We start from the raw sequence: 25,624 nt of genomic DNA, 5'->3' as shown, positions 1-25,624 counted from the left end.
GTGGTGAAGGCATGGAGAAGACAAGGAGGAGGAGGGGGAAGATGTGGAGGAGACAAGGAGGAGACAAGGAGGAGGCGTGGGGAGGATGTGGAGGAGAAGAGGAGGTATGGGGAGGACATGGAGGAGACGAGGAGGAGGAGAGGGAGGACGTGGTGGAGGCGTGGAGGAGACAAGGGGGATGAGGGGGAGGACATGGTGAAGACAAGGAGGAGGGGGAGGAGTGGGGAGGACGTGGCAGAGATGAGGAGATGAGGAGGAGGAGGGGGAGGACATGGAGGAGACAAGGAGGAGGAGGGGGAGGACGTGGTGGAGGCGTGGGGAGGATGTGGGGGAGACAAGGAGTAGGCGTGGGGAGGAGACAAGGAGGAGTAGGGAGGATGCGGAGGAGACAAGGAGGAGGAGGGGGAGGACGTGGTGGAGGCGTGGGGAGGACGTGGGGGAGACAAGGAGGGGGCGTGGGGAGGACGTGGAGGAGACGAGGAGGAGGCGTGGGAGGACGTGGAGGAGACGAGGAGGGGGCGCGGGGAGGACGTGGAGAAGATGAGGGGGCGCGGGGAGGACGTGGAGGAGACAAGGGGGCGTGGGGAGGACGTGGAGGAGACGAGGGGACGTGGGGGGACGTGGAGGAGACGAGGAGGAGGCGTGGGGAGGACATGGAGGAAACGAGGGGGCGTGGGGAGGACGTGGAGGAGACGAGGAGGAGGCGTGGGAGGACGGGAGGAGACGAGGAGGGGTGCGGGGAGGACGTGGAGGAGACGAGGAGGAGGTGGGGAGGACGTGGAGGTGACGAGGAGGTGTGGGGAGGACGCGGAGGAGACGAGGAGGAGGCGCGGGGAGGAAGTGGAGGAGACGAGGAGGAGGAGCGAGGAGGACGTGGAGGAGACGAGGAGGAGGCGCGGGGAGGACGTGGAGGAGACAAGGAGGAGGCGCGGGGAGGACGTGGAGGAGATGAGGAGGAGGGGTGGGAGGACAGGAGGAGACGAGGAGGGGGTGTGGGGAGGACGTGGAGGAGACGTGGAGGAGGTGGGGAGGACATGGAGGAGACGAGGAGGGGGCGCGGGGAGGAAGTGGAGGAGACGAGGAGGAGGCGTGGGAGGACGGGAGGAGACGAGGAGGGGGCGTGGGGAGGACGTGGAGGAGACGAGGAGGAGGCGGGGAGGATGTGGAGGAGACGGAGGGGGCGCGGGGAGGAAGTGGAGGAGAGGAGGAGGAGGAGGGGGAGGACGTGGAGGAGACGAGGAGGCGTGGGGAGGACGTGGAGGAGACGAGGAGGGGGCGCGGGGAGGGAGGGGGAGGGCGTGGAGGAGAGGAGGAGGAGGAGGGGGAGGACGTGGAGGAGACGAGGAGGAGGAGGGGGAGGACGTGGAGGAGACGAGGAGGAGGAGGAGGGGGAGGACGTGGAGGAGACGAGGAGGGGGCGCGGGGAGGACGTGGAGGAGACGAGGAGGAGGCGTGGGAGGACGGGAGGAGACGAGGAGGAGGCGTGGGAGGACGGGAGGAGACGAGGAGGGGGCGTGGGGAGGACGGGAGGAGACGAGGAGGGGGCGTGGGGAGGACGTGGAGGAGACGAGGAGGAGGCGGGGAGGATGTGGAGGAGACGAGGAGGGGGCGCGGGGAGGAAGTGGAGGAGAGGAGGAGGAGGAGGGGGAGGACGTGGAGGAGACGAGGAGGAGGAGGAGGGGGAGGACGTGGAGGAGACAAGGAGGGGGCGTGGGGAGGACATGGAGGAGACGAGGAGGAGGCGTGGGAGGATGGGAGGAGACGAGGAGGGGGCGCGGGGAGGAAGTGGAGGAGAGGAGGAGGAGGAGGGGGAGGACATGGTGGAGACGAGGAGGGGGCGCGGGGAGGATGTGGAGGAGACGAGGAGGGGGCGTGGAGGACGTGGCGGGGGGCTGGGCTGCAGTGCAGGCGGGGCAGGGAATGAAGGGGGCGTGGGCAGCGTGGCAGGGCAGCTCCCGCAGCACTTACTTTGTAGCTGAGGTAAATGAGGAGCATGGTCTCCAGGAAGCTTATTGTGGCCACGATCACCTGAGTGGAGAAAGCAGAGGCTTGGAACAGACACAGGGCGGAGGGCAGAGCGTGCCCATGAGGGGCTCAGCAGAGTCGCCAGCCCACAGGACCTCTGCTCCCGCCTCATGAGGCCTGGGACAGCTGCTGTGCCCCAGGGACCTGCAGGGGGCCAGGAAAGGCTCCAGAGAAGCTGTACAGTGTCTAGTGGGGTGTGGGGGGCTTGGGAAGGCGGGATGGGGGTGGCAGCAGTCCCGGGCTTGGCTGAACCTTCCAATGCAGGCATCCATTAGCCTGTGGCTACTGCAGGTGGGCACAGAGGCCCCTTCCCTCCTCCAGGAAGGCAGGGGCAGGCCAGCAGGGAGGAAAGGCTTCACCCAGGGGAACCACTGCCCTCACTGAGCCCCCCGGGGAGGAGGGGCGGCCGGGCAGGTACCTGGATCACCCAGAGGGCCATCTTCCTCTCCACCCACAGGATGGGGGCCCTGGGGAGAGAGAGCGGTCAGCAGCCAGGACTTCCCCTGTCCAGGCCCAGCCCAGCAGGGACCCTGTGGCCTGCTGAGACTAGCAGCCCAACAGCTGCTATGGTTCTTTATCATTCTCTGAAGGCCCCTGGCGTTGACCCCAGCCCAGGTCTGGTGCACTTAAGCATGCTCACAGCAAGCATAGTGGCTCAGGTGGAGTCTGGCATCCCCCAGGGTCTGGGCAGTGTAAGTCTCTGGGCATCTCTTCTGTCTCCGGTCCCTGCCCGTCCCTACACTAGATCTGGTGGGGCAGATGGGAGCCTGGTGAACTCACCAGTGGAACTCAGATGACGAGCCATTGTAGGTGTAGTTGTACTTCATGCAGCCCCAGCTGTGGAGAGATGGAGCCGGCCTGGCTACAGCCCCTCCAGTGCCCCAGCGCTCTCAGCCCACATCCCAGGGAAGCACCTGGGACCCCCTAGCGACCCACAGGGAGGGTCTTAACCCAGGAGGGCGTCAGGAACACTCCCCAGCATGTCAGCTCCGGGGATCCCGGCTGAACGGCAGGGCAGCTTAGGGGAGAGCAGGACCCTGGTGCAAGGGCCATCCCTGCACAGCCAGAGAGAACCCTGGCCAGTCAGGGCCTCCTGGAGGCCGGAGCTACCTTGAGGAAGGTAGGAGAATGCTGGAGACAGCCCTAACGTGCTCCAGCAGCCTTCCGTGAGGACACCATGAGGACACCAGGAAGACAATCACCTTCACATCCCTTAGAACTGGGTGACAGAAGACAGCCAGGCCGGTTGACCCGCAGCCCTGCTCTAGCCCACAACCACCTCCAGTGGCTAGCCAGAGGACCCTGCTGCTCACAGAGCTGAGATGAGGAGCCCCCGCTCCCCTCCCCTTCCTTTCTTGCTGACTTCCCTCCTGAGCCTGCTGGACTTGCTTCACTCAATACCACACAGCTATCCTGGAACCCCTTCCTTCTAGCCAGCCACTCACCCACCCTCCCATTTTCTTATCCACTATTCATCCACTCATCTCTTTCCTGTCTATCCATCCCTTGTCCAATCACCTGTTCATCGTTATCTCATCTATGATCCATGTATCTTTTCCAGAATCCATTCATCATCTCACCCACTACTTATCTCCCATCCATCCATCTATCCATCCACCCACCAATCCACCAATCCATCCATCCATCTATCAATCCATCTACCCACCAATCCATCTATCCATCCATCCATCCATCTATCTATCCATCCATCCACCAATCCATCCATCCACCCACCCATCCATCCATCCATCCATCCATCCATCCACCCACCAATCCACCAATCCATCCATCCACCCACCCACCCACCCATCCATCCATCCATCCATCCATCCATCCATCCATCCATCCACCTACCCACCCACCTATCTGTCACCTTCCTGCCCACCCACCATCCCTGATTCAGGCGCCATGCTGAGGGGTAATGAGTACAACCGCTGTGGACCTCCAGGGAGGAGGAAGAAACCCGACTCCTCTGCAATGTGAAGAAGTGAGGTGTGAGAGTCAACCCCCACTTCTCCTCCTCAAACCACTCTAGAGGATTCTGCTCTCCTCTGACCTGGATAGACAGGAAGTCTGTTCCCAATAGCAGTGAGGGCCTCTAGACAGGAGAAACCAGATCTACCCTAAGATGGGCAGCAAACAAAAGGGGAAACTAAGCAAAAGTCTGTGCCCAGTGCCAGGGCCTGGCCTCCTTCCCAGCTCCATGCCCAGGGCCCAGCCGTCCTTGCTCCAGGAGCAGAAGCCTGCCTGGAGCCTGGCCTCAGTGTGGGCAGGGGGTGGCACCCTCTGCCCTGAGACCTGAATTGCTGCAGGCCTGTGTGGCATCTGAGCCACTGTGAGTGGAATCCACTGGTGTAAACTGGGCCAGCGTGTGCTTGGGAGAAAGCAGTCCGGCAGAGGAGGCAACTGTAAGAAGGGCATGGGGCAGGGGCAGTGTCCTCAGAGAGACGTGGAAGCCAGGCCCCAGAAGCTAGGACTCAGAACTGAGGCAGAGTAGGAGGCGGGAGACACAGCATGCAGATGGCTCCCGGGCCACCCAGAGATTAACCAAAGGCACAGAAAGCATCCTGGGCACAGAGAGCCCACCAGCTTCCAGTGCAGAGGAGCGGATGGCTCAAGGGTCAGGGCGGGGAAGCGGCAATGGCCCCTCCAAGCCACACGGGCAGCAGGAGGACCACAGAGGAGACTTCCACAAACCAGTAGGCCCCCCCCCACTCAAACAGGGACACCCCAGGCGGCAGGTGCTTCTTCCACGCAGTGACCGGAGTGCCACCACAGGCCCCAGCGGGGCAACAGAGCCTCCAGAAACAGGCTAGGAGTCCAGCCAGCCGGCTGCCCTGGCCTTCTCGTGCAGACACATGACCCTACCAACAGGTAGGCGGCACCTGGCTCTGCAGCTTGGAGTGGACCCGCTGGGTCCAGGAGCAGCCGTGTTCACAGCTCCACGATGGGGCCCCTCTCCTCCTGCCGAGGGCAGCGGGAGCCTGGGGCCGTGTCCTGGCCATACCTCTAGCACTGAGGAAGGAAGGTCTCCCCAGAGTTCTAGCACAGCTTCCTGAAGGCCTACCCAGGGCCTGGTCACAGCCTTGCACACAGATAACAGTGGGGACCCAGAGAAGGAGACTGGGCCAGCAGACCCTGGGCCCAGGCCACCCACCATCCGATGCCCAGGTCCGGGTTGTCCAGAAGAACTCGGACAATGTACAGCAGGCAGGTGAGGAGCTTCAGGGAGAAGTTGAAGAGCCGGATCCTCAGGCCTGTGGGAGGGCGATGGGAGGGCAGAGGGTGTGGAGAGCAGGCCCGGGGCTCCCCAACAGCGCCTCCCCGGGGTCCCTGGGCACCTGAGCACGAGAGGACAGGTGCTTCTGGACCAACCCGGGAGGATTACTTCCTCCCACAGACCTTGGGGTTCTGGGGACATCCACTGACTTTCTCTGTGCCCGCCCCACCCCGCCCTTTCCAGGGGACCCTCACGCGCCCCACTCACTGGATCTCTGGTTCTTGATGAAAAACAGCTTAAGCCGCTCCTTGAAGGTGTTCTCGTTGACATAGAACTCCACCTGGACCCTGGGGGCAGAGGGGGCCGCGGCCCTGAGCTCGTCCACCTCCTCCTGGCTGCGGGAGGAGCCCCTGCCCACAGCTCAGACGCAGGGGGTCTGTGTCCACAGCAGCCCCGGGCCCAGGCAGTGGCCGACCTGCCCACAGCCCTCTCAAAGCTTCCCCTCAGCACCCGAGGCAGCTGGCCGCCACTTGCCCAGCAGCCAGGGCCCTCCAGGCCGCAGGGATGCAGGACTGGGGCTCCCCCGGGGCTCTGGACATGGTGTGCTCGAGACTCGCCCTAGGACCTGTCGTGCACATGGAGAACTGAGGGCATGGGGTCGGCTTCGCACCCAGCGGCTGTGCACGACGCCGGCCACTCCCTGCAGCCTCAAGGACAGTGACCAGAGGCCGGCACAGAGCCCCTGGACACCAGCAGTGGAGCCCTGCTCGCACTGCCCCCTCCTGCAGGGGCCCTGCACCTCTGTCCCTGTAGGTGGAGGTAGATCCTGTTTCTCCTCCCCCTCCCTATCACTGTCCACCGGGCAGGGGCTCTCTGGGCCCCAGGTGGCGGCGGTGGACACGAGCAGCACTTGCTTCCTGGTGGGCCACCCCAATGTCCCCACAGGAGTCCGGTCTTCATTCCAGAGCAGGGCGCACGCATGGAGGGCCACTGTGGGCCCAGCAGCCTTCCCCGTGTGTGCTGCTGGGGACAGAGACAGCTCTGTGGGTCACAGAGCTCAGGAAGCGTGGGGGGCTGCCCACGTGCAGGCCGTCGCACGGATGGTCCTTCTCTCCCGGGAGTCTCTCCTGGACCAGAGCAACTCAATGCTAATGGCTGGTGTTACCCCAATTCCAGGAGGCCCAGCACTCCTGCTGTACCTAGAGACCAGTGTGCAACACCAATACACCCCACTGCCACCCCCGCCTGGTACCCACTGTACCCCACAGTGCTCCACAACCCCCCCTGAATCCTGGCTTACCCACTGAGGCCCAATCGGGGCCACCTGCACCCCACTGCATCCCACCACCCTCCATGGCACCTCCCATGCCCTCCCACCCTCCGCCGCTCCCTCCCCTCTCCACCACACCCTCTCCCTATAGCCACCACACCCCCACCGTACCCACCCCCTCCCCGTCTCGAATGCCCTCCCACCCTCCTCGACAAATCCACTTTCCCCCTTGGGCAGGGAGCCCTGGCTGGGAGAGACCCCCCAGGACGTCTCTGAAGAGCTGGAGGCCGGGTGGGATGGGCTGGAGGTCAAGGACAGGCTGGGTTTGGTCTAGTGGGGAGGGGTGATGGTGGGTAGGCCTGGGTCTGCACCTCCTGCAGTCCCCCACTCCCCCTCAGCACAGGGTCCCAGGGCAGCCCCGGGCTTGGGGCCATGGGCTGCGTATCCCAAGGGCTGAGTGTGTGCACACATGTGTGTGTGCACGTGTGTGTGTGCTCAGTATGTGTGCGCATGCCTATGTGCATGCATGCGTGTGTGTGTGCGTGCCTGTGTGTGTGTGTGTTTTCTTCTGCCGTGTGGTGCACTGAGCTGTCCTGCACCCCTCCTGCAAGGCAGCCATCAGCAGACGTGGTCCCAGCCTTGGGGCACAACTGTGAGCCAATAAACCCTGTCTTAATGACCTACCCCGGCTGTGGTGAGCCAATGCCACAGAAAGAGGACGGTACCCCCACCCGCCCCTCAAACGCTTGCTTTCCATTCAGAAAGGGTTCCCAGCTCCTGCTCCGGGTCAGAGCCAGCCCTGCATCCTGGGCAGGAGGGACACAAGCTCTCCCTCACCATCCTGGCCCGGCCTCACCTTCCAGCTCGAGACCACCTCCGGGGGTCCCCCTGCCTCCCCTGCCCACCGGCCTGTCTACACCCACCTCCGGCTCTGGCTCTCGGCAGTGCTCCTCCCCATCCCCTCCTTGACCTGCTCCAGTCAGCACCCTTTCCAGGGCAGCCAATGAGGGGCCAGGTCAGCTGACCCAGGCTGGCCCTGCCTCGGCCCTGTCCCGACACCCAACAGCAGGGCGCTGAGCTACCTCCTCGTGGGCCCAACCCGGGGGTGTCAGGCAGCACCCCCCATGCATGGGGGCGGGGGGCAGGGGAGGCACTGACCTGGCAGCCCACCGGGCCGGCAGCTTGCTCGCCGCCTCCCACCCTGGCAGCCCCGAAGTGCCAGATAAATTAATGAAACTCCTTCACCTTTAATTTTTAATGACCCACAGCCACCACTTCCTCCAGCCCCACCACAAAAGCAGACTGAGACTCTCCATTTGGGCCTGGAGTGTGTTTAAGGTGGTAGGTGTGATTTGCCTTAATGAACCATAAAGGAGCAGGGCCAGGGGTGCTGGGCTGAGGCAGGCCCGCACCGCGGCCTCTGGCAGCCCCTCAAGACCCTGGAGGCCCTCGGGTGGGCCTGAAGTTCCTGGGGGTCATGGAGCCATGTTGGCCTGGCAGGCAGGCAGAGTCCTGGGACTGAAAGGGACCAGGGGAAGCCCGACGCAGCCCTGCCCCTGCCCAGGCCTCCTCCCTGGGGAATGGGAACAACGACAGAAGTGGCCTCCCACGGGCAGGCGCCATCAGGGCTCCTGGCAGACGGAGGTGCTTTGTCAACGGTGGAGTTAAAACGAGCTTCCGCGATTCTGGCTTCCGTGTGTGTGTGTGTGTGTGTGTGTGTGTGTGTGTGTGTGCCCACACACGTGTGCATGAGCGCTGGGGAGGGGGCAGTGGGACGGTACCGGGCATGGTGTGGAAGGCAGCTCATCCGCGGGATAGTGCAAGCCTAGGCTTCTCAGTTCATAAAGCAAACACACAGCCTGGCTCCAGCCATGTCCCTGCCTCTAGGCGGGGCCCAGGCTCCAGCACCAGCTCAGCCCTGGCAGAGCCTGAACCCAGCCCAGTGGCCACTGGCTGCTTGGAGCTGGCTGGGGCGGGATGCTGCCCCAGCCCTGCGCCTTCACAGCACTAGAGCACTAAGAAGCCCAACCACAGTGACAGAGAGGGGCCTCCAGTCCTGCGCAGTGGGGAAGCCCCGGGAATGGCGGTCACTGCTGTGACAGCCGTCATTAGAGACGACAGTGAAGAACAGGCGAGCCCCACGGTGGGGCCCCCGGAATGTGGTGGGGCCAGGGAGGCCGCTGCCTCCTGCCACTTGACCTACACCTCCCCAGAGCAGGCAGAGTGCCGGCCCTGCGGGAGCTGACATCGAGAAGAGCAGCCCTCCCGAGTGGGGCTGGGGCTGGGGTCCCAGGGCTCTGCATACTCGTCCCATTCAGGTGCTCGGCAGGCACCTGTCCCACTGTTCCCGCTGCAGGGCTTGGGGCACCTGTCTCTGGAGAGCCCATTTCCTGTCCCAAGGCCCTGGACGTGTCAGACGCTAGGGCGGTGTCTGGTCCAGCTGCAGAGCAGTGGTGCTGGGCGTCTGGGACTAATGCTCGGGGGTGTGCAGACACAGCCCCTCCCCCAGAGGCACTTACTGAGAGAGAGAGGAGTCCAGGCTGAAATCTTCCACCTGAGGCCTGGGGACAGAGCGATGACCCATCACAGAAGGCGAAGGGGGCTGAGCAGCTGGAGCCTGGGACCGGGTAGGAATTTGGGGCAGCATCCAGGGGTGGCAGAGTCCTGACTCCCACATGCCTCTGACTGGGGGCACGGTGGTGCCAGCCCAGCATGCAGGGCGGCAGAAGCCAGGCTGGCCCCCCAGCACCCACCGAAGCAGCACAGGCCATCTGACATGCAGTCCCTGAGCCTCGGCCAGGTGGGGGTGACAGCTGCAGTGCGAGTAGACCAAGAGAGCGGGACACAGTGCCCCAGGAGTCTGCCCATCCCTGCCCAGCATACGTGCCCCCCGCCCCGAATATTCCCATCAGCCCTCATCACCCCAAGGCACGCAGGGCGCTGCAGCTGCAAAACCTGCCACGGGCAGCTCAGCCTCAGGCTCGCTCCTCCACAAGGGGGTGGACTTCTCTTCTGAGCCCCTGCCTGGCCCACAGGTCAGAGTTTGAGACCACCCCTCCACTTCCTACGGACCAAGACGCAAGCCTCCACTGCACCAGCGGTAATCAGCACGATTGCAGGTTTTCCCAGACTGGCCAGGGGGCAGTTGACACCGAGATGGGTGTGGCCTGTACTAGTGGGAGCCAGGGGGCTCCAGGCCCGGCCTGTCAGGGCAGCACGGGGTCCCAGGCCTGGCCTGTGTGGAGGACGGGCAATCTGCTCTACTTTAGAGGAACTTCTCTCTCTTAAGGCCCAAAGTAATCACTTTCCGGAAGACAGAATGCAAGTTTGGGAGAAGCTCTGCCTTCCCAGGTGCCCCTGGCAGGGAAGAGACACTGGTCTGTGCACGCAGCCGTACACCCTGGTGGGCGAATCCCCCAGTACCCCGTCTCTGACAGCGTATTCTGACCGAAGTTGCTCTCAGGGCCATACTCTCCCCATGCTCTGCCCCGGGGGTCTCCAGGAGCCTGGCAGACCTGTGCCTCACTGCCGTGGTACCAGGATAGGGGTGCCCAGCGTGGGAATATGACCCAGCAGCTCTGCTTCCTGAGACAGAAGCCCAGGGCCTCTCTCAGTCTCAGCAGGACTGCTTGCAACAGCACCTCCACACACTGATGGAGGTGGACTCCTCACTGGCCTGGCAGGCCTGTGCTCTGCTCAAGGCCATCCCACGAATGTCCAGGAAAGGCCCCTTCCCGTGATGTCACCTGGCCCCCACTCGTGTAGGCACAGGCCTGTCGTGCAACAGGCAAGGGTGTTCCCCCAGGAAGGTGCTCTGGTGCTCGGCAGCCAGCGCGCGCCTGAGCTGGACTGGAGCTGTGTGACTCTGAGGCTGACCACCTGGACTTGCCCGCCAGGTAAGCGTCGGACCGAGGAGAGGGGGACAGGGACGAGAGGGAGCATCTTGAGTCACTCCCCAGGAACCATGAGACTCCTCCCTCAGCCACACAGCTTCGCATGAGCTGGGATGTGAGACCAGGGCGCCCCCCGGGTTCTCCGCCTACAGCTGAGGCAGCACCTGAGCAGACTGGGCCTGTGGGGAAGCCTCAGCCCTATCTAGCAATTCTGGAAGCAGCAGCCAGCAGAAGGCCCAGGATGTAGCCCTGTTCCTCTGCACCTAGCAGGTGGGGGGTGTTGAGGGGGGGGGACACACAACTGTGCCGGAAAGGACAGACTCTGTCCCAGAGCCAAGGGAAGCAGCTCTTCCAGGAGCCCCTCGGGCCGTCTGCAAACCCCAGGTCCTGTTAGCGGGAAGCCTTCTCTACTTGGTCTCAGTGGGTCTCCTAAAGCTCCGGAGGGGAGGTGGCCCTGGGGGAGAGCCTGGGCCAGTCCCCCAGCCCCAGGCTGCAGCCCTGCCCTGGAGGCAGGCTGTGACAGAGCAGAGCAGGTCTTGACAGGGCCTCTGAGACAGGGCCACGGAGGCCCAACTCGGGACACGTGTAGGGACCACTCAGGACACTGTGTGGAGAAAGAGGGTCCCCCGAGGACACCACAAGCTGAGGAGGCCCTGTCCACTCCCTGGCCTGGCTCCCCCGTCTCCTCAACGACAAGAGGACTAGTTCCTGTGGTTTATTCTGGCAGCCTCGCAGCCCTGGTCAATTCCTGCACCCATTGGTAAGGCCCTGCGGCCCTAGGTGTGGACAGAGAGACCCCCTCCCTACATTCCCAGGCCAAAATCCCCAGCTGCAGGCAGGCCTGACCCGGGCTGGGATGGCGGGGGGAGGGTGACACAGCTGGGCCCTCACCCTGAGTCCCCTCTACCTGCCCTCAACAACACACTGGTGGCCCTCACTTGAGACATCCAGAGCCTCCCACCGTTTGCCTCGGGGGACACTCTCCACCTGACCCCCACCTGCTACCCCTGTAGGCTGCAGGGCACAGGCTGCCAGCACAGTGGCCTCTTCATGCCCCTCACTGCAAGGCGAGGCCGTCTGAGGCCAAAGGTACTGGGGCGGCCGGAAGGAACCCTAGTGCCCGGCTTCCTGGACAAATCACGGGATGCCCCGCCTGTCCCCCACTGTACTCCTGGGCTGTAAAGCTGCCTGGAACGGGGTCCTCCACATGATTTATAAGCCCTGGCTCCAGGGAAACCAGAGGAGCACTCTGGGGAGCTCAGGGAGCCCAGGCTGGGTGGGGCTGTGTTCATGAGGCCTTGTGTATGGGGGACACCGACCCCCACTGTGGACACGCATGGGGCAGGCACAATCTGTTCCCTCGTGCCTCGGTGGGGTCAGGAAGGAGGGCCAGGCCTCCTGGTCGGGGCGCAGCGGGCAGCCCAGGGAGGGGAAAGTAGCGGAGGGCTGGGGATGTGAGAGGACCAGCAATCGTCTGTGGTCACCAGGGCCAGGACGAGCAAGGGGAGGGCATCCTGGAGGAAGAGGCGGAGGCTCCAGGGCTGCAGGGCAGGCCATCAGCAGAACTTCCCCTGACCCCAGTCTCCAGGCAGAGGGAGGGTGGGGAAGGTCCTGGGGCCTGAGCTGTCCATTAGCTGTGGCAGGGTGCGCGGCAGTGTCTTCTGGCAAATGGGAGCATGCTGGCTGCAGCCTTCCCCACAGGGGACAGTGCCGAGCAGGCGTGGGAGGCAGAAACAGCAACGGCCAAGGAGTCTGGGAGGGGGAGGCACCCCAGGCCCTTGGTCCCGCCATCTGTCAGGCCCCACCTCCGCCAAGCCCCGGCGTCCCGGACTCTGGCCCTTCACCCCCACCCCAGCTCTGGGCCTGGAAAACTCCCACTCCCGCCGGGCTCCCCTGCCCAGGTGGCCCCCTCTCTCCCAAGCGCAAGCTTCAAGCCCACCATCCGGCCAGCACGCCTCCCGCAGGGCTCCTGGCTCCCACTCCCGGGGCTCTGCCGCGGAGGCGCCTCGGTATCCTCATCCGTGGAGTGGGGTGCCATGCCCTGCCAGGCGCCCGCCGAGGCTGGGGGGCAGTGCGCCTGGGGCTCCCCGCTGGAGCCCGAGGTGGCCGTGCAAGCCCCCACCCCACGCCGTGCCGGGCCTGCGCGGCCCCCGGCGGCCCGGGGACCCCTCCGAGCGGTGCCTCCGGGGCGCGCCCGGGGCTCCCGCCCTCGGGGCCGGGCCGGGCGGCGGCGGCGCGCGGCGTGCGCGCGGGCGGGCGGCGACGCGCAGCCCTCCCCGCGCCCGGCCCGCGCCCCCCCTACCTCTGGCCCACGTCGCTGCCCACCGAGCCCCCGCCGCGCGCCGGCAGCAGGGGGCTGAGGCCGTGCGGCTCCTCCGCGGCCGGGGCGCGCCCCGGGCCCGCCTTGCCCTCGGACGGCGGCGAGCGCGGCAGCTTGGCCCGCGCCATCCTGCGGGAGCGCCGGGCGGCAGGCGGCGGCGGGGGCGGCGCCGGGCGCAACCATCGCTCCGCTCGGCTCGGCTGCGCTCGGCTCCGCCGCAGTGGTACGGTCGGAGCGCGGCGCCCTCCGAGCGCCCCCGGCTCGGCTGCCAGCCCCCCCCCCCCGCCGCGGGCCACCTCCCCGCAGGTCTCCACCCCAGGGGCCCCGCTTGGCCGCTCACAGACTGGAGGCCGCAGGGCCGGGGGTATCCGGTGTGACCCGACCCGGCAGGGTGTCCCGGTGTCCCCAGCGCAGAGCCCAGGAGACGCGGCCCCTCCCCGAGGGTCCCAGGCTCTGGAGAGGTCAAGAGGTGACACCCAGGCTGGGGAGAAGGAAGCGGGGCAGAGGCGCCCAGGTCCACCCCCAGCTGGGCGCGGCCTGCGGAGAAGGAGTCTGACACCTGCTCCAACAGCCGTGGTCCTCGGGGCTGGGAAATGAGCAGAAGGACAAGTCCCGTGGGATTCTACCGTGTGTGAGGTCCCCGAGACCCCAGATCCACAGAGACAGGAAGTGGGGGTCCTGGGGGGCGGGGCAGTGTCAGGCTGGGGAGGTAGATGGGAGGGCAGCCCGACACTGAGGGTGCGATGCCCTGAATGTACACTGGAAGATGGTTAAAATGGCCTGTACGCTGCGGTCTGGATGCAACAACTACTCAAAGGAGGAAGGGAAGCAGAAGTAGAAAGAGAAAAGGGAGAGAGAGAGCGAATGGACTTCAGCAAACAACCCCAGGGCAGAAGGAACTGCCCCCAATGAGCAGGATGTTCAATAACAGTAGCACTCAGAGGCCAGGCCAGCATGTGCATCTCAGGCAGGCAGACCCGGGGAGACTGGCTAACCCTCGCGGGAGCCCAGAAAGCACCCCCATTATGACTGAGTGAATTCAACCAGAAGACGCCCAGAGAATCAAACTGCAGTCCGGCTCAGTCAGCTCTGACCACAGCACGGAAGCAGACTCCAGTCCCAGCACTGGAGAGAGCAGGGGTTCTCTTCCTGATGGGCCTCTGGGCCCACGGGGAACGGCCTCCACGTTTCTAAGTATTTTAAATACATTCAGAAAGCATTTAGAGATAGGCTGCCAAAGCAAGGGAGGCACTGCGTGCTAGGTTTGGGGAAATGAGTTGCTCAGAAGCTGGCCCTTCCAAGTCCAGGGAATGAGCCAAAGAGAGTGCTCCCGGGGGCAGGAGATAGAGGAGGCGTCAATGGACTTGAGCGGGCACCGGTGGGCAGCCATCCCAGGCACACCCAGCACGAGAAACAGGAAGACGGCAGGACTATTATACCCAGCCCAGGTTTCGCTGTGCGCACGGGCACAGGGCAGCATCTCGGGTGCCTGGGGGATCACCTGGAAGGTGAACACGGCCTACTCAGAGACACCACAGAGAGGCCTTCGGGGTGGAGAGGGCTCAGGGTCAAGCAGCCCTGCACCAAGTGTTAGATAATTATGCAGGGTCCTGTGATGGAACAGATTGGAGCCATTTTAAACCTTGGTGAAGTGAAAAGAACAATATAACTAGCAAAGGGCACTGTGATCCAAAATGAAGACGCTCTGGGCCAGGAACGTGAACCTCACACCATCCCTGGGGGAAGGCGTTCCTCGAAGGCAGACACCAGGCAGAGGGGGCCCAAGGGCACAGGCAATCTAGTTTGCAGCGCCCGGCAAAGGGAGAGGGGCCTTGTGGAAGGGCCCAGCGGTCAGCTGGAAGGGCTTCTGTTGGCCCGCTGAGCACGAGAGAGGACAGCAACTCAAGCATGGCTCCTCTGCTCCCTCCAGCTAACCAGTTGCCAGAGTCCAGTGACTGAGACAGCACAGGTGTATGGTGCAGACCCGAGGTCAGAAGTCCTGGACCTCAGGGCGGGCGGCTTCCGTGGACTCCAGGAGCACAGGTCCTGTCCAGGTCAGCAGGTCTCCACTGCCTGTTTCTGCTTCCTATATCACATCTCCACTCTGCCTCTTCTCTGTCCTGCCTCCTGTTACAGGGCCCCGTGGGGACACTGGAGCATCCAGAGAGTCTAAGGTCAAAGCTCGCCCCACCTGCCAAGTGGATTCGATTTGGGCAAGTCCTCCACTGCTGCACGGTACCCCGACTTTGGCCAAACACAGACACGTGTGACGCTGCTCGGCCAGTGGATCCTCTTACCAGGCAGAACCTGTCACTGACACTCACCCCTGAGTCATACCAGGTGGGTCACAGGCCCCAGGGATTGGGACATGGATGTCACCTGAGAGAGACTGCTCAGTGACCCCGCAGCTCCCCAGCAGCTCTTGGCTCCCTGGAGGCCCTCCCTTCTTCCCAGAGGATCCTGTGGGAGGGGAGGTGTCAGTGGGACCACCAGGGTAGGGAGGGAGGCTGGGATAGTGGAGTGCCGATGGGGTGCTGTCTGTGCCGACGCCACACCTCTCTGTGAGTGCATTATACCCGCTGCCAGGGTCCCCTGGGAATGTCCCTCCAGACAGGGACACAGGTTCCTGGCTCTGGCCAGTTATGCTGGAAGAAGCCCTTGCAGAATGAGGGGAGAGTTAATTAGGGAGACGAGAGGGGAGGGGAGAGTTAATCAATGAGACAATGAGAGTTCACTACACTGGGTTAGAGGCAGGGCTGCACTTCCTTGCAGTCTCTCCTCGGGAACCTTGGGAAGTTTCTCCTTCCTGGGTGGTGAGCTGGGCACACACAGGCAGGAAGAGGAGCCCACGCGAGCTCAGAACGGAGGTAGGGGGAGTGGGACGCGTCTAGAGTCCAGGGTGTGCCTCCATGTATTGTGCAGTAGAGGACGGGTAAGGGGCTTCTGGCCTCAGACCGGCCCCCTGTAGCCTTCCTGAGCCAGCAGCGCTTTCCTGGGGCCCTCCCTGGATGACCTGCTGGAGCGAGGCCCCATGGAATGCTTCCTGGGGCCCTGCCAGGCTTGGGTCTGCCCTGGACCGGTTGTCTCGTGGCTTTCCTGCCCAGCACAGAGTTGTAAAGAGTCCCAGGCTTGTCCTTAGCCTGCCTCCCCACCCCCTAAGCCTGGACACTTTCCTGGCTCTTCCTGCCCTCCCTCCCCCACCCTCTGGAAGGCTCTGGAGGCTTGAGGAGCAGGGTCTCCTTGGCTGCAGAAGGACCTTTCAGGGCCCATCTGGAGGTCAGGATGGAGGATGCAGCCCCTCCGCTTGCCCGAAGGGGGCTCCCACCCACTGCTCTGTAAGGCAGCCAGCGGGATCCTGTTCCAACCGTGGACAGCTGCTTCTCCTCCCAACTCAGGCTGCCGCGGACATGGGGGCCTCTCTTATAGCATTTTTACTTCCCACAGTTCTTAGGACCCACTCAGGAGAGCAGCCTAGCCTCAGGTTGGGGTTCGACAGCTCCCTGAGCTAGCTCCCCAAAAGGTGGCTGCCGCCTGCCCTGGGCCTGACACTGCACTTGCCCCACAGCTCTGTGCTGGACAGTGTGTTAGCAACTCCTGAGTCTACAGCCCCTTGGCACTGGGGTGTCCTGGGGTCACCACAGCCAAGTGGTGTCTTGAAACAACAGGGCTCTGATCTCTTCCAGCTTGGGAGGAGTCCAGAAATCCAGAACCTGCCAGCTGCCCCACTGCTGGTCCAGCCCAGCCCACCACTGGTCCAGCCCTGCAGTCCTCAGCCCTGGGATCGCAGCGAGGTCTGTGCGGGGTGGAGGTGCACCAGGGGTCTGGCAGAACTGGGCGGAACCGGAGAAGGTCAAGGAATTTAGACCAAAGTGTGGGAAATCCCTTGGGAGGCCCCCGCAGGCTCCCTGGCTGGGTCCAGCCTGTCTTCTGGGCCTGTGTCCTCCCCCCATCCACCACACAGAAGCCCCAACTCCCAGTAGGCATGCACAGGAAGTGGTTAGGGGCAGGTCGGACGGGAAGAGACCCACGCCCAGTCTCTCCTTGTGGGTGCAGACACAGGCACCAAGAACCCAGTCTGCCAGCACTTGTTCTGGACCTGGACACAGTCTTGGCATTTGCTCCGGGCCCTCAGGCCCCAGCTAGGGAGAGCCATCCTTTAGAGCGATCTGTAATGGCACCTGAGCAGACTTCAAGTGTGAGGGTGACAACCTCTTTGCATGCCAGTGGAGGAGCCTGGGGGTGCTACACGGGTGTGCTGTGGGCCCCTGGGCACACACCACACCCAGCCACCATGACCTCCGTGACGCAGCAGAGGCTGTCCTCTCTCGCTGGGCACCTGGGCTCTGTTCTATGCTAATTCGAGAGGAATCTGATTTCCAGTCAGGCATGAGAGTCCCTGGGGCGTGGGCTCAGCTGTGTCAACCCAGGGACCGGCTCCTCGGGGTGCCGGATTTGATTTTCACGGTATTTCCAAGTGTTCTCCGCGGGGGCGCAGGAGAGTCTCAGCCATTTCTCATCACAGAAACGCAGGTTCCCAGATGGCACACCGTGCAGAACCAGAGGGAGGCTGAGGAGGCCCCGGGCCCTGCTTAGTCCCAGTGCTCACAATCCCAGCAAGTAATGCTCTGCTCTCCCGGGCTCCACACACCCCAGGCCAACACCGTCTCACGGATGCTGTGCCTCATGCATTTGCCCTTTCCCCAGCAGTGTTGGTGATGCCCACGCTGGCCTGGGGCAGAGAGACAGGCCAAACCTACATGCAGGCAGAGACTGGAGAGCAGGAAGAATCCATGAAGAACACCACACAGCCCCTCCAATTCCACCCTGACGTCCCACAGCCCCTCCAATCCCACCCTAACGTCACACAGCTTCTCCAATCCCACCCTGACACAGGGCCTCCTTCCCAGGCCCTGCTCCCTGCTAGGACCTGGGGGATGAAGGCAGACGGCCCCTGCCCGGGTCAGCTTTGCACTTGGACAGTGGCTGGAAATGTCCCCACCCATATTACACTCACTCAGGACACCCGAGAGCACAGAGCCCCAGCCACCCCCCCTCAGATCCTGCCCACACAGGTGACACACAGAGGCTGTCAGAGGACAGCAGGGCAGAGCTGGTGGAGTCCATACAGCCCAGCCTGCCCCAACCAGTTGACCTCCACCCTCACCCAGGCTCTCCCCAGCTTGGCCCAAATCCACTTTCCTGGCCAGCTGCAGCCACTGAAGCCGGAGGAAGCTGGACAGGTTCCAGCCTCTGCGGGTGAGGAAAGGAGAAAGGCCAGGGGCAGCAGCACTGTGACTTGCCCAGCCCCCAGTCTACCTGGGGTGACCCCCCCAAAAACCACCAGTCCAGCCCCACCCGTCAGGCCAGGGCAGAGGCAAGGAGAGGCCCCAGGCAGAGTTTTAAACATACCCTCCTGGAGGGGAAGAGCTGAGTGGCTCTGGGCCTGACAAAGCCAGGGGCAGGGGCAGGGGCAGGCAGCCTGCATCCAGCACCTGCCTGCTTCAGCTTCCACTCCTGCCCTGCAGCCTGGTTGGCACGGGTGGCACCCATCGTCACCCCCTGTGCTGTCCTCTGCTGTGACAGCATCATCTTACACCCCATGGGTCCACACACAGTCTGCTCATGGATCATGCAAGGCTCCAGCCAGCCCAGGCCTCCAGTACAAGAGGGCCCTGCTGTATCTGGAGTCCCCAGTTCAGGAGAGAGCCCTCCTCAGACCCCATCCTTCCACCCTCCTCACCCACCTCAGCCCTCCAGCAGTCCCAACCTCCGTCTTGAAGCCCTACTGCCCCTCGAAAGCATCACCGCTCACTGCTCACCCGGGACTCCTGCTAGGGGTGCGCTCTACCCCACGTCCCACCCCCAGCCCGGGGCCGGGCCTGGCTGCACCAGTCCTTCCTGCTGCTGGTCTCTGGTATCAAAGGCCTGGCCCTGCCTGACCCCTGTGTCTCTCCTGTGGGAAAGCCGGGGGGGGGGACCCCAAGGCAGGGGAGGTGGGCCTAACCCAGGCCCCGAGGCTCTGGTGTGCCCCCTATAGGAGAGCCTGTGGTGTTCCAGCTTCTCCCCAGAGCTGAGCTGCTGGCATCCTTTGGGCACCCTGGGGCTGGGTCTGAGCCCAGATTGCTGTCTAACTGTCCAGAGAACCACGCACAGACAGGGCCACCCCACAGAAGGAGCCCGGGCAGAGCTCTCCTAAAGAAGGCCGTAGGCTCCCCAGTGGACCCCAGGCTGGGGAGGGGCCAGGATGGTGAGTGAGGAGTGAAAGCAGGCGTGTGGGTGGGTGGCGAGGGCACTTAATGAGCTCCAGCCATCCAGGCACTTGGCAGTCGGCCCGGGATGGTTCTAAAGAAGTTTCTCTCCACACCCGACTATGCCCTGCAGAGCAGCCCTTCCCGGCTCAGGGCAGCTACTGTTCAGTTATTAGCGCGTGTAAGTGAGTGACTCTGAGAGCGGACTGTCCCTGGAGACCCCCTGCCACTTCTGTCGTATCCCTGGAGACGCTCCACCACTTCTATCGCGTGGAGGCCTGGCAGGCCTTCCACAATGAGAGGGGTCTGGCTCGGTCTCCCTGGGACAGCCTGACCTACTTGGGTTCCACCAGCTGGGCAGTGCCAGGGACCAGATCCGGGGCCCTCTTAAGGCTAGTCTGCTCCTCATACTCATAGCACTGTCCCCGACGTGGAGCGGCTGGCCCTGTCTCTTGTCACATCAGTTCTGTCTTCACACTTCTCACTGGCTGGGTGGCCTCAGGGCTGATAGCCCTGGAGACATGAGTGGGCTCCATTATCTTGTCACAGGCACTTGGGCAGCTGGGACGGGGCCTCTGGGGCCCTGCTCACATCCACAGGCCTGCGCTGGTGCCTCTACCCAGGACTCCTGGAGCTCCCCTGGGGCTCCCTCAGCCTGGGCAGCTCACAGGCATGCTGGAGGAGTTCTCTCACCTGCCCAGAGTCCAGTGGCACAACCCAGCACCTCCCACCACTTTCTTGGCCTAGACTCAGAGGGGATCCAGACTCTGCCTGTTGCTCCAGTGCCCAAGGCCTTAGTCCTGGACAAGAGGTCAGGAGGTGGCTATCTGCTAGAGCCAATCGCCCCACTGGAGGCTCTTCTAAGCCTAGTTTGGCCATCTGCCCCTGGTGGAAGAGGAGTCTGTGGCAGGCCCCATTCCCCCCATCCTACCTCACACACAAAGGCCTCCCCCCATTCTGAGACTCAGCACTGGGGGCAAGGCAAGGCTGAGCCCTAACTTCAGGCTGCAGGCCAGGAAAAGGTTCTAAGAAGCAACCACATCTGTAGTGACCCAAAGCGGTTGGTTGCCTTGGTCTGCTCTGCTGCCTTATCAAATCTGCTCCTCGGGAGCTATGGACCCCAAGGCTGGAGTCCCCAGCACTGTGATGCTTGGAGGTTCTTAGGGTATGCAGGGGGAGCAGCTCCCATGAGAGAGGGCCAGGGCCTCTGGGGCAGGGGACAGTGGCATGTCTGGGAGGTGTAGAGGCCCCAAAGCCCAAATCCACCTGACTGGTCCAACTGCTGCTTGAAGGAGGCCCCAGGGCTGCACCACCCCCTGAAGGGGCCATCTCCCAACTCAGCCCCTCGGGAGAGGCTGGCCTGCAGCCTGGCCTCGTGCGAGGCTGAACTCCTCTCTCTCAAGGCCACTGAGGCCTGGTGACTCACTTGCAGTGGCTTTACTCTCCTAGAGAACAGGAACCACAGCCCCCCACCTGCCCAGAGCCTGCCAGGAGCCGGTGTAGCTCCCCCAGCAGTTGCAGGGAGCCTGCCCAGAAGCCAGAGGCCACCTCCATGTCCCCTGGGCCGAGAGGATTACCGAGTCCTGGGGGGATGTGTGCCACTCTGTCCCAGAGCACTGGCCCCGTTTCTGCTGCCCTACCTCAGAGTCCTGGATGGCCACAACAAGAAGCCTCCTGACCACAACTGCAGGGGAGGCGCGGGTTCTTCTGAACCCTCTCAGCCCCTGAGCCCATGGCAGGTCCCCATGCCAAGAAGTGCATGCTCAGCCCCTCCTGGCATGGCGGCCTGCACCACTGGCTGCCAGGCAGAAGTGTCCCCAACCCCATCCTTCACACTGGCAATCAGTGATGTCTTGAGGGGCTGGGATGGAAAGGGTGAGGAGAGGAGGAGGCTGAGGAGAGGATGGATGAGAAGAGGAGGCTGAGGAGAGGATGGATGAGGAGAGGAGGCTGAGGGGAGGATGGATGAGGAGAGGTGGAGGCTGAGGAGAGGATGGATGAGAAGAGGAGGAGGCTGAGTAGAGGATGGATGAGGAGAGGAGGCTGAGGAGAGGATGGATGAGGAGAGGAGGGGGCTGAGGAGAGGATGGATGAGGAGAGGAGGAGGCTGAGGGGAGGATGGATGAGAAGAAGAGGCTGAGGAGAGGATGGATGAGGAGAAGAGGCTGAGGAGAGGATGGATGAGGAGAAGAGGCTGAGGGGAGGATGGATGAGGAGAAGAGGAGGCTGAGGAGAGGATGGATGAGGAGAGGAGGCTGAGGGGAAGATGGATGAGGAGAAGAGGAGGCTGAGGAGAGGATGGATGAGGAGAGGAGGGGGCTGAGGAGAGGATGGATGAGGAGAGGAGGAGGCTGAGGAGAGGATGGATGAGGAGAGGAGGCTGAGGGGAGGATGGATGAGGAGAGGAGGCTGAGGGGAGGATGGATGAGGAGAAGAGGAGGCTGAGGAGAGGATGGATGAGGAGAGGAGGAGGCTGAGGGGAGGATGGATGAGAAGAGGAGGCTGAGGAGAGGATGGATGAGGAGAAGAGGAGGCTGAGGGGAGGATGGATAAGAGGAGGCTGAGGAGAGGATGGATGAGGAGAAGAGGAGGCTGAGGGGAGGATGGATGAGGAGAAGAGGAGGCTGAGGGGAGGATGGATGAGAAGAGGAGGCTGAGGAGAGGATGGATAAGAGGAGGCTGAGGGGAGGATGGATGAGGAGAAGAGGAGGCTGAGGGGAGGATGGATGAGGAGAAGAGGAGGCTGAGGGGAGGATGGATGAGAAGAGGAGGAGGCTGAGGAGAGGATGGATGAGGAGAGGAGGAGGCTGAGGAGAGGATGGATGAGGAGAGGAGGAGGCTGAGGAGAGGATGGATGAGACCCCTGAGTGGCAGTGGCTGCAGGATCCCCAGGTCAAGAGTACAGGAGGGACTTGAATAGCACCTGCTCCTCCCTGTCCTCCCCCACCCTCAGCTTGGGCTCCAGGTCTTATGTTGTTACAGGCAAAGCTCAGGGACCTCAGGCCCTGGCATGGCAGGTAGCTCGGATCCCCTAGTTCTACTCGCCCTTGAGCAGACCTGGGGACTCACAGGGACATTCTGGAGTGTATGGTCTAGAAATGGCCATGGGCAGACTCAGCCACCCGCAATCTCCTGAGACAGAGGCTGTTTGAGAAAACTGGATGATTAGTTCCCATGGTATAGAGGCTTCCTTTCAGGGTGGGGTCACCAGTGGTGACACTGTATTTTACCTCAATCACAGAAACCACACACAGCTCTAGGACTCTGATGAATTCAGTGGTGGCTCTAGGATTCTGATAAATTAAATGGTAGCTCCAGGACTGTGATAAATTCAAGGGTGTATACACTGATTAATTCGGTGGTACCTCTAGGACTTTGTGAATCGAGTGGTAGCTAGAGAACGGATGGATTCAATGGTAGCTCTAGGACTGATATATTTGAGGATCGCTCTAGGATTCTGAGATGGATTTGAGTCACAGTAGCTTCTGATCCGTGTCCTGGGGCCGCTCAGCGGTGGCAGGCAGGAAGCCGCCTTTGCTGTCTACTTCTGGTAATGGAGGCTTGGGGCGTTACAATCTCATGGCCTTGGTGTCTAGTCTGCTCAGTCATCTGAAGGCCACAGGCACCACGGGGGAGACAGATTGTTTTCTGCCTTCACTGGAGCAATCCCCCGAGGTTGCTATTTTCTGGAATAAACCAAGCCCTGGCTGAACAGGTACGCAGGGAGCTGGTTTGTCCAGCACATGCGTCCAGTCTTTGGATGTCCAGCCCTGATTTTCCAGGGTCCCAGAAGAGCGAGAGCTCCCCGGGCCAGCCCGCCCACCTCTGCCCTGGCGCTCTCTTCACCACAGGAGGTGTTATTGTTACCTCAGCCCTTAGTCAACAGAGAAGAGCTGGCCAAGTCGAAAGAGTCTCCGCAGGGCTCCCCGGCTCCTGGCTCTCATTGGAGGAAGACTTTGGGGACCACCCCTGCACCTCCCCCGCCCCCGGGCTGTACTAGGTTAGTATAATAACCCGCCGCGGGGGGTCTGGCAGCCGCTCCGTTTCCCACCGGCGGGAGCCATTTCACGATCCCGGTTCACGAGCTAGCGCCTGGGCACACGGCCGCCCCGCGCCCCGCGCCCCCGCCCGCGGACCCTATGCACCAGGCGTGGGCTGAGCCAGAGCGCAGCCCCGGCCCTGACAAATGCAGCCTCCTGTGATTCATGTGTCTGCGTGAATCCTCGTCCTAGCGCAGGAACTTGGGGCCAGGTGTGTGCGCGCGTGTGTGCGCATGTGTGTGTGCGCGCGTGTGTGTGTGTGCGCGTGTGCGTGTGTGCGCGCTCGTGTGTGTGTGCGCGTGTGCATGTGCGCGTGTGTGTGCGCGCTCGTGTGCGCGCGTGTGCGCGCGCGGCCCGGGGAGAGTGGCAGGCACGGGAAGGACACCCGGGCTCAGCCCGAGTCCTTGGCGGGGAGGAAAGGCGGGCGCGCGTGGCGCGGGCCGGCCGGGGCCGGGGACGTCCTGTCTGGGCGCCTGGAGGGCCCCGGCCCGGCGCCCCGCTCCGCCCCCAGGTCCGCAGAGCCCCCAGCCGCGGGCCGCGCGCCGGGTCGAGGCCCCCCGCCGCCAGCGCTCCCGAAACTTCGGGGCCCGGCAGCCGCGAAAGTTGAAGGGCGCGGCGGCGGCGGCGGCGGCTCAGCACCGCGGACAGCTCCGGCGCCCGCCGCCCCGGCCCGCCTACCTGTCGTCGTTCGGGAAGGACTGGTCCCCCAGAAGCAGGTCCCGGAAGCGGTACCGCGGCGGCAGCGGCAGCACCTCGGTGTCCAGGTCGCTCATCTTGGGGCCGACGGTGTCCGGGAGCGCGAGTCCGCGGCCGGCGTCTCCGCGCAGGGCCGCCTGCGGGCATCGACGGCGCCGCTCAGCCGCCGCGGCCCCGCCGGACGCGCAGCCCCCAGCCCCGCCGGACGCGCGCCGCCCGGCCTCCGCGACCCCGGGGGGCGGGGCCTGGCGGCGCTGGGCGGGGCACCCGGGCGGGGGCGGGGCCTGGCGGCGCTGGGCGGGGGCGGGGCCTGGCGGCGCTGGGCGGGGCGCCTGGACGGGGGCGGGGCCTGGCGGCGCTGGGCGAGGCTCCGGAGGGGCGAGGCCTGGCGGCGCTGGGCGGGGCGCCTGGGCGGGGGGCGGGTCTGGCGGCGCTGGGCGGGGCGCCTGTGTAGGGGCGGGGCCTGGCGGCTCTGGGCGGGGCGCCTGGGCGGGGGCGGGGCCTGGCGGCCTCCAGCTGTTGTGGGGCGGGGCGGGGCACTGGAGCAGGTATGGGGGTGTGGTAGGGGCAGGGAGCGGGGCCCTTGTCCACGCCTTTCCCCAGCTCAGCCGCGGGCCCTGGGACAGCCCCTGCCAGCCCTCCCTGGCACCACCATATGTCCCAAGGCTGGTTGCACAACCTTTCTCAAGAATCCAGGCCTCCTCTCAGACCTCCATTGCTGCCCTGGGGAGGTGGGCTTTGTTTGCCGCCCCCTGGGACCACGGAGCCACGTCCAATCAGGTCCAGGTTTTTTTTTTTGGGGGGGGGGTGTACAGTCTGGCATTTGGCTCTCCAAGCTGCCCTGCCATGCCACCTGCGCGCTGGGCTTACAGAGACCCTTGGGCCCATCACTGGGTCACAGACACCTGGCAATGCTGGGGAAGCAGCCCAGGCACATCAGGAGGGTCCCTGGTGGCTTTGTAGCCCTTTGTGGCCTCTGACCTTTGTAACCCCTGACCTTTCCTGTCTCTATCTCTACATCCAGGGCAGGTTCCCTGGTCCATGGTAGTCCCTGGCCCCCAGCACCACATCCTCTTAGCCTTCCTCATTGGTGGGCTGCCGAGCCCCAGCTCAGCAGGAGCCTTGATAAAACACTTCCTGTCCACCAGGCAAGCAGTGGTCTGATGGGCCACTGGGGCCCAGTCCTGGCCCCATCCCAAGCTTCTGGCCCCAGCCTCAAGCCTCTCCTTGCAGGGGCAGCTGAGCCCCAGGCCACCCTCAGCCTGCCTACCTTGGGAAGGACTTCCAACAGCCCAGGCCAGGTGCAGGAAGCAGCAGTCCCTCAGACCCCAGCTGGCCAGCCCACCTGAGCAATTCTGCTGCCCAGCTCCTCTGAAACAGAAAGCTGGGAGAGGAAGCCTGTGTTTCTTCCCCTGGATGGACTCAGGACCAGCTTCCTGGGCCCTCCTACTTGGCTCCAAGGGAGAAGGGAGGGGCGGGGAGTGTGCTCCGTGGGGTCCAGGCCTGTTCCTGTGGATCACAGGCTTCCTGACTTGCAGGAGGCAGAGAAGGGCAGGGAGGGCGACTGTCTCAGGCAGGTGCACAGATGTGCTGACCAGACAGCTTCCCGTGTGATGCTGGTGTCCAGGCTGGAGGGCTGCTCACCTGGCATCAGATGCATGTCAGGAAGGACGTGCTTTCCTTGAGCCTCACCAGCTGTCCTGAGCCCCGCACCCCAGACAAGTAGCTGGTGGGCGGGTGTGGGGCCCCCATCCTGGGTGTCCCAGCTGTGGCTGCTGGCAGCAAGCACCCTGCCCCTTGTCTGTCAGGTCACAGATCCAACCTCCAGAATCTGGCAGCATTTGAAAAATAATATTTTCCTAATTGCATCAGTGTGGCTGTTGTTTCCCTTAGTCACAAGCCCGCTGGGCCA

General features: G+C 63.6%; 1 protein-coding gene across 4 annotated transcripts in view; it reads right to left on the bottom strand.

Moving 5' to 3' along the window:
* Positions 1 to 23,867, bottom strand: part of Kcnt1 (potassium sodium-activated channel subfamily T member 1) — a 43,832-nt gene extending 19,965 nt beyond the window's left edge. For 2 of the 4 annotated variants that reach the window (XM_090330908.1, XM_090330910.1), the window contains exons 1-6: positions 23,695 to 23,867; positions 5,513 to 5,592; positions 5,183 to 5,282; positions 2,806 to 2,862; positions 2,444 to 2,492; positions 1,969 to 2,028 (exon numbers count right to left, since the gene is read on the bottom strand). In XM_090330908.1, coding sequence (XP_090187034.1) covers positions 1,969 to 2,028; positions 2,444 to 2,492; positions 2,806 to 2,862; positions 5,183 to 5,282; positions 5,513 to 5,592; positions 23,695 to 23,789 — 441 coding nt within the window. In that variant the 5' untranslated portion in view covers positions 23,790 to 23,867. Of the gene's footprint in view, positions 1 to 1,968; positions 2,029 to 2,443; positions 2,493 to 2,805; positions 2,863 to 5,182; positions 5,283 to 5,512; positions 5,593 to 9,034; positions 9,077 to 23,694 lie in introns of those variants that run through there. The other 2 variants (XM_090330911.1, XM_090330909.1) reach the window with 2 other exon arrangements.
* Positions 23,868 to 25,624: the final 1,757 nt, after the last annotated feature.

Source organism: Megascapheus bottae, chromosome 3 (assembly GCF_031878675.1).
Source record: "Megascapheus bottae isolate mThoBot1 chromosome 3, mThoBot2.hap1, whole genome shotgun sequence".
Taxonomy (NCBI): Eukaryota; Metazoa; Chordata; class Mammalia; order Rodentia; family Geomyidae; genus Megascapheus; species Megascapheus bottae.
Note: the sequence above shows the minus strand (reverse complement) of the source record. Positions and strands in the feature narration are given on the sequence as shown.